Here is a 12105-nt window from a genome sequence, read left to right as displayed (position 1 = left end):
CAGACAAGGAAGTGCAAGAGCGGGTCAGTTGTGGATGTCAGCAGCCGACTGTGTTCTACAAAACAGGAATTGATCGTCTCGTCTACCAGTTGGACAAATGTCTTTATGCATGTGGTGAATACTTTTGAATGGAACTATTCCATGCTTCTGTTGTGGTGGCTGTTTGGTGTTCATTTGACTGCCCGTCATAGGTGATAATTGATGTCCAATTTAATTGTGATGGGGCAACTGGAATTCAATACTATGAAAACCAAGGGAACAGGAAATAGACCAGTACAGCCTGGGGAAAAGAAATGAAACAGGAACACATCTGGTATAATGTTGCACAGAGTGCAATATAATCATCTGAAACATTTTTAATTTTTTATTTATTTTATTTTTTGTAAGGAACAGACAGAAGGTGGTAAATGTGATAGACATTGTGGAGACGCTGCAAGATTTCAAGCAGATTTTATAGTGGTAAGAAGAGATTTAGAAACCAGATTTTAAACTGGTAAACATTTTCAGTTGTTGACTTAGAATCTGAGCATAATTCATTGGTTACAAACCAGATATGAAACTGAAAAAAATTTTGAAGCTACAAATTAAGGAGATGGGACCTGGATAATTTGAAATAACTACAGCTTCTCAAAAGTTTCAAAAGAAGCTTTAAGGAACCAGCAAAAGGAGGAGGCCAAAGGAAATGTAGACATATAAAAATGAGATTAGCAGAAAGTTAAAAATAGGAAAGTTGTTGGAGCATATTTGCCCATTAGAAAGATAGATGCTGCTTATAGGAAAATTGAAGAAAACTTTGAAAAGACGAGCAGCGGTATGAATATCAGTATTACAGCTCAGGTGGCAGGCCAGTAAAAAGTAACTAAGGGATATATGTAGAAAGTATGTACAAAAGGAAAAAAAATTAAAGACCATGCTATGGAAAGGAAAGGATAAGTTGATAAAGGTGTGATGGAAGGTATGACACTTCAAAAATAATTAGACAGAGTAGGGAGTGATCAAAGTTGAAACAAGGAACCTGGAGTAGTTGACATTCTCTCGGAAATATTAATATCCTTGGGAGAATATACTGTCAAAATTATTCCACCTGGTGTGCCAGATATAAGAGACAGGTGAAATACCGTCAGACTTTAAGACTCTTCCAAAGAAGACTGGAGTGCATATTACAGGACAATTACAGAAATGCAGGTTGCAGAATACTGTTATGTATTATTTATGGAAGAATAGGAAGACTAATAGAAGCTAACGACAGGGAAGATCAGTTTGGGTTCAGGAGAAACTGAAGATGATATGAGGAAGTACTGACACTATGGCTTATAGAAAAACAGATTGCAGGAAGACTAATCTGTGTTTGTAGCATTTGCAGATTGAGCAAATGCACCTGACATTGTTGACTGCAATACACTATTTGAAATTCTGAAGGCAGCTGGGAGTGAAATGAAATGTTACATGCAATTTCTACAGAAACCAGACTCCATTTTAAGAGTCAAAGGGTATGAAAGGGAAGTAGGAATGAGACAGAGTTGCCTGTTTGCCATGTTACTCAATCTGTATATCGAGCAAGCTGTGAAGGAAACAAAGGAGAAATCTTCAAAGGAAATTACAGTTCAGCTAGAAGAAATAATAAGTTTAAGGTTTGCTGATGACATTGTAATTCTGTGAAACACCGATAAGGATTTCAGAGTTGAACGGAGCAAAAAATATCTTGAAAAGAGACTGTTAAAATGAATGTCAACAGAAGTAAAACGAGAGTAATTGAAGGTAGAAGTATCAGATTGAGATGATGCTGAGGAAATTAGTTTCTAAGATTAGTTCATGAGCCCACACGAATTGCAAATGCTTGCGAAAACACACTTGACCTCTTGGCCACAAATAATCCTGATCTAATAGAGAGTGTCACGACAGATACAGGGATTAGTGAACACAAGGTCAAAACCATATCAACCAAAACCACTAAAAATAAATGCAAAATATATCTATTTAAAACAGCAGATAAAAATTAGCTTGGCGCCTTCCTAAGAGAGACTCCATTCCTTCCAAGCTAATTCTGTAAGCATAGACCTGAAACAGCTCAAATTCAAAGATACAGTATCGACAGCAATAGATATTCATACCACATAAGTTAATAAGAGACAGCACAGATCCACCATGGTACACAAAACACGTCAGAACAATGTTGCAGAAGCAAAGAAAAAAGCATGCCAAATTCAGAAGAATGCAAAATCCCCAAGACTGGCTCCATTTCATGGAAGCTTGAAATTTAGTGCGGACATCAATGTGAGATACTTTTAATAGGTTCCACAATGAAACAGTGTCTCAAAATATGGTATAAAAACCAAAGAGATTCTGGTCATATGTAAAGTATACCAGTGGCAAAAAAAAAAAGTCAATTCTGTCATTGCGCAATAGCAATGGACATGTTACCAATGATGATGCCACTAAAGCAGAGTTGCTAAATACAGTTTTCAATCATTCCTTCATGAAAGAAGATGAAGTAAATATTCCAGAATTCGAAACCAGAAAAACTGTTGGCATGAGTGACATAAAAGTAGATGTCTTAGGTGTTGTGAAACAAATCACTTAAGAAAGGCAAGTCTTCCGGTCCTGATGGTATAGGCCTACCAATCAGGTTCCTTTCAGAGTACGCAGACATAATAGCGCCTTTCTTAGCAATCATATACAACTGCTCACTTGACAAAAGGGTCTGTTCCTAAAGACTGGAAAGTAGCATAGGTCACACCAATATTCAAGAAAGGAAATAGGAGTAACCTTTTGAATTACAGACCCATATCACTGACCTCAATTTGCATTGGATTTTGGAGCATATACTGTACTCGATCATTGTGAATCATCTTGAAGAAAATGACTTATCGATACATAACCAACATGGATTCAGAAAATATCATTATCGTGTAGCACAGCTAGCTCTTTATTCCCATGAAGTAATGAGTACGGTTGACAAGGGATCTCGGATCAATTTCGTATTCCTAGATTTCCAGAAGGCATTTAATACCATTCCTCGCAAGGGACTATTAACAAAATTGCATTCATATGGAGTATTGTCTCAGTTGTGTGACTGGATTTGTGATTTCCTCTCGGAGAGGTCACAGTTCATAGTGATAGATGGTAAATCATAGAGTAGAACAGAAGTGATATCTGACATTCCACAAGGTAGTATCATAGGCCCTTTGCTGTTCCTGGTTTACATAAATGATGTAGGTGATAATCTGAGCAGCCCTCTTAGATTGTTTGAATATTACACTGTAATCTAGTAAAATCATCAGATGATCAATTCCAATTACAAAATCATGTAGAGAGAATTTCAGTATGGTGCGAAAAGTGGCAATTGGCATTAAAAAAAGAGAAGTAAGAGGTGTTCCAATGGGTACTAAAAGAAATCCAATAAATTTTGAGTATACGATAAATCTCTCAAATCTAAGGGCTGTCAATTCGGCTAAATACCTAGAAATTGCAATTACGAGCAACTTTAAATTGGAAAGACCACATACATAATATTGTGGGGAAGGCGAAACAAAGACTATGCTTTGTTGGCAGAACGCTTAGAAGATGCAACAAACCCACTAGAGAGACAGCCTACATTATACTTGTCCATCCTCTGCTGGAATATTGCTGTGTAGTGTGGGATCCTTACCGTGTACGATTGATGGAGAACATCGAAAAAGTGCAAAGGGCGGCAGCCCGTTTCGTGTTATCGTGCAATAGGGGTGAGAGTGTCACTGATATGATACGTGAGTTGATGTGGCAGTCACTGAAACAAAGGCAGTTTTCTTTGCGTCGAGCTCTATTTATGAAATTTCAATCACCAACTTTCTCTCCCGAATGCAAAAATATGTTATTGACACCCACCTACATAGGGAGAAAAGGTCATCATAGTAAAATGAGAGAAATCAGAGCTCAAATGGAAAGATTTACATGTTCCTTTTTCCCACGCTCGGTTTGAGAGTGGAATGATAGAGTAGTAGTATGAAAATGGTTTGATGAACCCTGTGCCAGGCACTTAAGTGTGAATTGCAGAGTAACCATGTAGATGTAGATAAGACACTAAAAGTAGTACTTGAGTTTTGTTATTTGAGTAGCAAGATAATGGATGACAGCCCAAGTAGAGAGGATGCAGATTGACTACAGCAAGAAAAATCTTTCTGAAAAAGAGGAATTTGTCAACTTCTAATATAAACTTCCAGAAGAAAATTAGTTCGCCGTTTTAGAGGTTTCCAGTTCACTTAAGATTTATTGTTGCAACAGAGCATATAGGGTACACTAAATGATTATATTTGCAGAGCAGTATCACGAGCAGTTCTGAGATACTAGGTATTGGTGCACATCGAACACCCACGTTAGTTGTGTAGTGTAGCCTCCACAGGTGGCATTTCAGGCACTCTCTCTGGCATCCAGTCGATTGTGCAATGTCGGATACTGTCCCAGGACATGATACCCCACACTCGCTCAATCTGTAAGTGTAGTTCTGTAAGAGTAGTCAGTAGACATTTCGCACGAATCACTTCTTGTCCCATCGTATCTGACACGTACTCGATTGGAGACGAGTCCAGAAATCATATCGGCCAGGAAAGTTGCTGCACACTGTGAGTAACGTGTCAAATTGCACGGGCAGAATGTGAGCAACTGTTATAAAGAATAACAACACGTCACCTTCATGTTGCAAAAATGGCAAAAGGGTGGGTCTCTCAACATTTTCCGTGTTGAGAGAGCCGCTTATCGTCCCCACCTAGAGAAATGCCAAAGGTGAAAGAGTGTTGTAGCTTATAGCACCCCAAACTGTAATTCTTGGAGTGGGGCAAGTGTCTATTCGACAGGTGAACTCTGAGGCGACGGTCACCCAGTCTACACTGTAGGCGCAAATGAACGTCACTTGCAGGTAGGCAGTATCTACTTTCGTCACCGCAGACTGTAGCGTGCCATTCCGTTGTTAAGTGATCCTCAGACGGCACTATTTGAGCAGTGCACGTCAGTGCTGTGGTGCGATTGGAAGACGGGCTAGAGATCTGCGTGCCCCCTGTAGTTTTACTGCCGATAACTAATTCCCGACAGTTTGCGTTGATGCGTCTGGGCTCGTGAGCCCTCTTATACGTATTCTGGTTGCTGTGTGATCTGCCACTGCTGCCCTTACGATATGATGATCCTGACTGGTGTCTGTGCTGTGTGGACACCCAGAACCTCTTCTGTGGGAGTGAGAATGTTCGTGTGATCATTTCACAACTGATGCAGCACATCCAACTTGTGTAGCCTAATAAATAAAATTGAAATGACAGTTGTATTTTCTTGTTCAGTATAACAATGTTAGAAAGCAAAGAATTAGTCAGTGTTCTGTAGATCATTTGCACAGTTTCTACTGAAATGTGTAATGGATCAGTTTGCAGGCTACAGGAATATGCTACACATGCTTAAATTTAATAACAATGAGGCAATGTCCTGACTAACTGACCGACTAACTGTTGCGCAGCACAATTTGTGATTAGAAGGGGATGTTGATTTTATACTGTAAACATTGTTTAAGAAGTGATTTTTCAAAAGAGGGGATAAAAGGATTTTTGAAAAATGTCACTATTAAGACAGTTTTGAAGCTAAACCTATGAAAATAGATTTTTGGTTTCTCGGTCATAAATAAATAAATTTGTTTCATTATTTTTTGGAAAAGTAACCTCTATAGGGTTGAAATGTGGGTGAAATTGGTTTTCCCTCTAAAAAAAAAATAGAAAAAAGAACTACTTAAACATTTTAAAGCCATATCCATTAAAATTGGTATTAGCCTTCTGGGATAAAAAAAAAATGGGTTTAAGTGTTTCCAGAAATCCAACCCCTAAGGGAGTGAAACATGGGATGAAATGCTTTATGACAATATTTCATTATGAAAGCATTTTTATGAAAAAATTTATTTGGTTTTTTGCTTGGAAATAAAAAAAATATCCGTCTCACTGTTTTTGGGAATTAAATCCCAAAGGGCGGTGGAATAGGGCCAGTCTGATTCACTCACTCGTCACTCAGCCCAAACTGCCAATGATAGAAACTGGAAATTTGGAGAGGGCTTAGGCATCATGTTCGAAATTCCTTTCCTAAGGAGGTGAAATGGGGAATGAAATGCTTTTTGATGAAGTTACTGAAGGCAATTTTTAAGCTAAACCATGAAAATTTGCATTTTGATTTCTTAGAAAACAAAAATGTTTGAGCATTTTTGGAAATTCAGCCATTAAGAGAGAAACTAGTGACTGAATTATCATTATTAAAGAACTACTGAAGTAGGTTTAAAGCTGTATCTATGAAAATTGATATTGGACTTCACTAGAAATAAAAAATGGACATGCTTGTGTGTTTTTGGAGATTCAACCCCAAATGGGTGAAATAGGGGATGGACAATTTTATGAATCTATTTTGTAATCAAAAAATTTTCAAAACTAAGATTGACAGTTGTGAAAAAAGTGTGTGTTAATGTTTTTTGGAACTTGTCACTAAGGGTGGTGAAATAGGGGTTAAATTTTAAGAAAATGTTTAATTATATTAAATAACTTTAAAGCTAAATATGTAAATTAGTGTTTCAATTCCTGGTTAGATTAAAAAATGTGTGTTGAGGAATGAAAGTTTCTGTGGGAATATCGCCACTAACCACAAGCCCACAAAAGCCATGATTAACAAAGACTCCAGCTACCAGAACTGCTTTTTCATCAGAAGTCCATTTGGAAAAGACCATCCTTCTATGGCCTTAAATAGCATAAAAAGTTTAGGTGCTGCAAATTGCAAACAATGTAAAGAATTTTACTAAAGAAAAACAAAACAAAAAAATTCTCGCAGACTTACAGCTTATGAAAGCAAAGCAGTGGATGCTAAAGCTACTTTGTCTATAATATTACTCCTGTACTCAGATCGTTTGTTTCAGCTACATGTGCTACCACTTTAGAATTAAAAATATATCTACAGAATAGGAAGACCTTTCTGTCTGTCAGATTTTGTTACTGGACAAATGATCAAAGATTTATGTGGCTGCATATGGAATGCCTTCTTGAACAACTGACATTGGTATGAAAAAATAATGGAGGTCATTTTCTTCCTTGTTCCAGTGTTGTTGCAGTTAATAGCACTTTTTTCCCCAAATTGTCATGAATTATTTATTTCAAATTTCATTAATGAATGTACATAGCATCAAGAATGGTTGAAATGGCTAACTCCTTGAAGAACCATCTACAAGATCATTGTGGGTGAACACTTTTGTATTATTCTCAGTGTCTAGTATTTTGAAATTATTATTTTGTTTCTGGAAGTGATGAGTTACACCATAAAATCATGCTATAAGCCATTAATGAATGGGAATTGCAATCTGCTTGTTTTTCAAAACAAACAATTATAAGAACAAACAAGAAATATGGCAAATGATCTATGGAATATGACAAATGATCTTTGGAATAAGCCAAAAGGATACTGTTTCAGTGTATTCTCAACATCCCAGTCAGCCACATTGTCTGGAAAATAATGATAGTCTTGTGTGCCAAGTGAAAAGTATCAATATGATGAAAGGAGGCCCTTCCTATCTATTCCTGTCCTCTGGATGAGATTTTACAGCAAATAAAATCTCATCAAAAGGCAGGTTTGCTAAGATTCGAACTTACTCTCTGTTACAGGAAAGTGGTGCTCTAGGAGATGAATTTATGAGACAGATAGAACCAATAGCAGCCTATGTTCCATACATGACTTGTCCCGGTAACCATGAGGAGAAAAGGTTGTACTTATTTGTTGCATGATTGTCTCGAGGGATCTGCATGTGAAGAAACATGTGTGTGTGTGTGTGTGTGTGTGTGTGTGTGTGTGTGTGTGTGTGTGTGTGTGTGTGTGTGTGTGTGTTTTCAGGACTGGGGCAGAGGAGGGGGTGAGAGAGAGAGAGAGAGAGAGAGAGAGAGAGAGAGAGAGAGAGAGAGAGAGAGAGAGACACTTCTGTTTGAGAAAATAGCAAATGTGTAATTATTAATATAGTGTTCTAGAAATTGGTCATTTACATTTTCCTATCTTGTGAAGCAATAACATTATCACTGCTTTTTTTGTTTTTATTTATGCTGTGATCGAAAATACAGTGTCAATTTTTTAAACTTATGTGTGTAGTTCACATTATATGAGATGTTTTGGAAATAGTTAAACTAACTTGGGATGGGTTCCTTACACCAGAATAATGAAGAAAATATCTTGTGAAAGCACATGTTGTACTGTCAAGTGTGTATTGAAGGAGCATTGTACAGTGGCATGTCATTTGTTTGAGCCAACTCACAGAAATTGTTCACAACATAAACAACTCATAGGAAAGTTTTAAGTGGTCCCTCTTTCTGCCTTTATAGCAAGTGGTTCAGATCATGGATACTAGTACCCATTCAAAGATCAGCAGTCGGTGCTGAATGGTTTTGGACGTTTCCGTGGGATATTATTAAAATATTGCTGCAATTGTGTGACTTAATTCTTGCAGGTGTCCGCATAGATAAACCATTGAACAATACAGTAATGCAGTCCAAACCATGTGCTTCTGTATGTTAGTCATGGTACATAATGCCCAGTGCATCTTCATAATGCAACTAATTTTTTTGAGTCACTTAAGCAGTATTTGGACTTGTTGATACAAGGAAGGATGTTTCATCTAAATAGGCATTATATCCCCCCCCCCCCCCCTCTCTCCCCCTTTTCCCCACCACACAAATCTTGTCCAACTTCAGTGACAAATCACGCAAGCCACTAAACCTCTGACCACACCAAGAACCAGCTGCTCGCTCACCGCCTCACCAGTTATCCAATATCATTGAGGACTGGAACAATCGCACGCCTCACTGTGGTGGACAACTTGCCATTGTGCCTGGAAATGAGGAATGTCCCACTCACAATCCTTCCCATCCCACACAAAGTGACATTCTGCTGCCTTGCTAATGTGCATAATATTCTAGTCCAATGTTACACCACACCTACATCAGACTGCTTGGCAAATAGGTAAAGAAGATGGTGCGAGACCTATCATTGATACACTCGCCCAGCACATCCTACTCTGTACTGTCAATCTTTCTTATACCATTGTATCACAGAAAGTGCCCCGGTGAATGCAGTCCTGCTGCAATTTTTGCACAGCATTTTACATGGGCACCACATTAAACCAGCTCTCTACCCACCACTAAACTGTGACCAACAGCAGATTTGATCACTCTGTATCAGAAAATGCTGCTCATTGGCTGCTTTCCAATCCATGTCATCTGGATCCTACCCCCAACCCCAGTTTCATTAAATAATAGACTGTAGTTGTCCTCACGATACGATCAGTAATCTCGTAATCCTTCTGGCCTCGGTCTGTGTTAGCCCGAGCATGACCCATTCCCCATGCCCCTAACTGCACTGATACTCTCTTGCATCCTCTCCTCTGCAGTCTCTCTGTTCCTCTCCTCCTTTCGGTTCACTCCTCCATGTCCACGTGCGCTGCACACAACACCGACTGCCCATGGCCAGAACGAGCTCATTGACGCCACTTTCTTAACCTGTATGCTTGCACCTCACCTTTCCACCTATCGGGCTGCCATCCTTAACATTCTGCTCCTTCTTTCTCCCTTCACCCACTCCACCCTGCACGACCCCTCACCCCTGTCGAGTTCCAGTGCTGACACAATGTGGCCGTACTGGTTAAAGAGTTACGACCCTTGTATCTAGCATAAAAGTAGCTGTGGGGTGCACCAAGTTCTTATTCCGTGTTCAAAATTAGAAAAACTCCACTGTTTAAAGATCATTAACCACTTTTTATCCAAACTGTGTTTTGTTTGCAGGTGAGTCTAATGTTTCTTAGGTGGAATATCTGCATAAATTATTTTGTCTTTGTCTAGGAAAAACTTGCTATTAAAGGTCTTCATAATATCTGTGCAGCTGATTATCTGTTGCTATAGGAACCAGAGAATAGTAAAAGTACTGTGCAGCAACATGTGCAAATCTCCGTGTATCAATAAATTATTCTCAGTTGAATTTTTTAACAGATATGTTCTCATCCTGATCACTTTCCAGCTAATTATGTACAATATTTCTCATGGATAGATAACTTAGGCTTCGTTTGTTTCAGAAAATATTGAAATAATTTGTAAAAAAATTCACTTTGTCACGATATATCAGTACCCACAATAATTGAACTATTTCAGTTTGATGTCATATTTCCTTTTTCACTTTGCTGGCCAGTGTGGCCGAGTGGTTCTAGGCACTTCAGTCCAGAACTGCGCAACTGCTACGGTTGCAGGTTCGAATCCTGCCTCGGGCCTGGATGTGTGTGATGTCCTTAGGTTAGTTAGGTTTAAGTAGTTCTAAGTCTAGGGGGGTGATGACCTCAGATGTTAAGTCCCATAGTGCTCAGAGCCACGTTATTTTCACTTTAATTCTGAAAGATCAGTAAGTACTGTTTGAGTCAATCTTCTGTAGATATAACACACAATAGTTCCAAGAAAAATACCTTCAGTATAATGCGCTACACAACCACAGTTTTGTGTGTTCATTGTTCAAATAAATTTATTGAATATCGCAACTTATCAAGTACTTGACAAATAATACAACTTTACTCAACATATATCTGAAAGCAGTTGTGGATTAACTGGAACTGAACTCTGAACGAATATTTACATTGCAATTTTCAGAGTCTGTTATTCTTTTTCAGTCGTTCAAACAGTAGTCACAGAAATACAATGTAGCCTTGGTCTACTTCTTATGATAGACAATTTCTGATATTTTCCCATGCTCTGTGAAGAACAGCTGTCAGATCACACTCAGTCCCTGCATCACTCATGTGACAAATACAAAACAAACATTTTGTGGTTTTTTTTATTACATTGCTATTATTGCCGTATTCCTAAAAGAGAGGCTTATTTTTTACTACTGTTAGTGAAGTTTTTCAATGTTTTAATCAGTCCTCTTTCAGTAAGTCCTTACTTCAAAACAGTTTCACTGTGCTCTGTCTCAGATGATGACACCGATTGAGATGGCACAGTGATCGGCACACTGGACTCACATTCGGGAAGATTGCAATTCAAATCCACATCTGGCCGCCCAGGTGTAGGTGTGCTGTGATTTCCCTGTATCACCCCAGGCACATGCTGGAATGGTTCATTTAGGAGGACATGGCCGATTTCCTTCCCAATCTTTGAAAACCATCAGAGCCTGTGTTTCATCTCTAATGATGTCGATGTCACTGAGACATTAAACTCTTATCTTCCTCTCCGATGACCGTGACATCGAGCGCCCCGTCGATCCGAGTCGTCATCCTCTCATCTTCCTTTCTTCAAGTGACATTGCTGACGCAAGTTGATTCCCACATCCTTGTGCCCAAAAGCGGAGCTGTTTACCTCTGAAATTGATATTATTTAAACTGATAAATAATAAATACTGCTGAGTGAGTAAAGAAAAAGAAATGGAAAACAGCATAAAAAAATATGTTTATTTTCTTATCATCTGATGTCATCACAGTTTTTCACTGCCATAGAAGCTAAGAGATAAAACCAAAATCCGTGGCATCACCTTGTGCATAAAACAAGTGATTAGTCAGTTTGTCTAGGGCATACTCGGTAAAACAGTTGGAAGAATTAATCAGCTTGGTGACTTCTATCAGAAACATCACACACTGTGTTCTATTAATTATGTCACATGATATGTTCTTTCAGTAACAACTCAGGAATAAAGCATTACCTAACATGATAAACATTAAATTCTTGGTATTGGGAACCTTTCGCCAAAGTTTGTCAAAGTATTTTTGATACACGCTGTATTTCTACTCACTTGTCCCATTGAGCAGGGCTAGCTGATGGTGCACAGTCATGTATGATTAAGAATGCAGTTTTAGTACCTATGCAGCTGTTACTGTTGTAAAGTTGCTGTATTTATATTTTTTGTTTCTGTGTATGCATGTGTGTGTTTTCAAATGTCCAAATGTGTAAGTAACTTAGAGTGTAGGAAAAAAATCAATGTTGTTTATGTTGTAGGACTGCATGCTTCCTCTGTTCACGAAGGGTACCAGGAAAGATATGCAATTTCACTATGTTTGAACCAGCCACATTATTATGTGCTGCTGTGAGCTTGACATAGCTTTTGTACTTC

The 12105-nt window shown here is 38.4% G+C and overlaps 1 protein-coding gene across 1 annotated transcript in view; it reads left to right on the top strand.

The window, feature by feature from the left end:
- Positions 1-12105, top strand: part of LOC126291937 (acid phosphatase type 7-like) — a 123218-nt gene that overhangs the window by 59300 nt on the left and 51813 nt on the right. The window contains exon 5 of the mRNA XM_049985660.1: positions 7644-7741. Within this exon, the coding sequence (XP_049841617.1) occupies positions 7644-7741 (98 nt within the window). The remainder of the gene's footprint in view (positions 1-7643; positions 7742-12105) is intronic.

This window comes from Schistocerca gregaria, chromosome 9, assembly GCF_023897955.1.
Source record: "Schistocerca gregaria isolate iqSchGreg1 chromosome 9, iqSchGreg1.2, whole genome shotgun sequence".
NCBI lineage: Eukaryota > Metazoa > Arthropoda > Insecta > Orthoptera > Acrididae > Schistocerca > Schistocerca gregaria.
The sequence above is the reverse complement of the archived record's forward strand: the minus strand, read 5'-3'. Positions and strand labels throughout refer to the sequence as shown.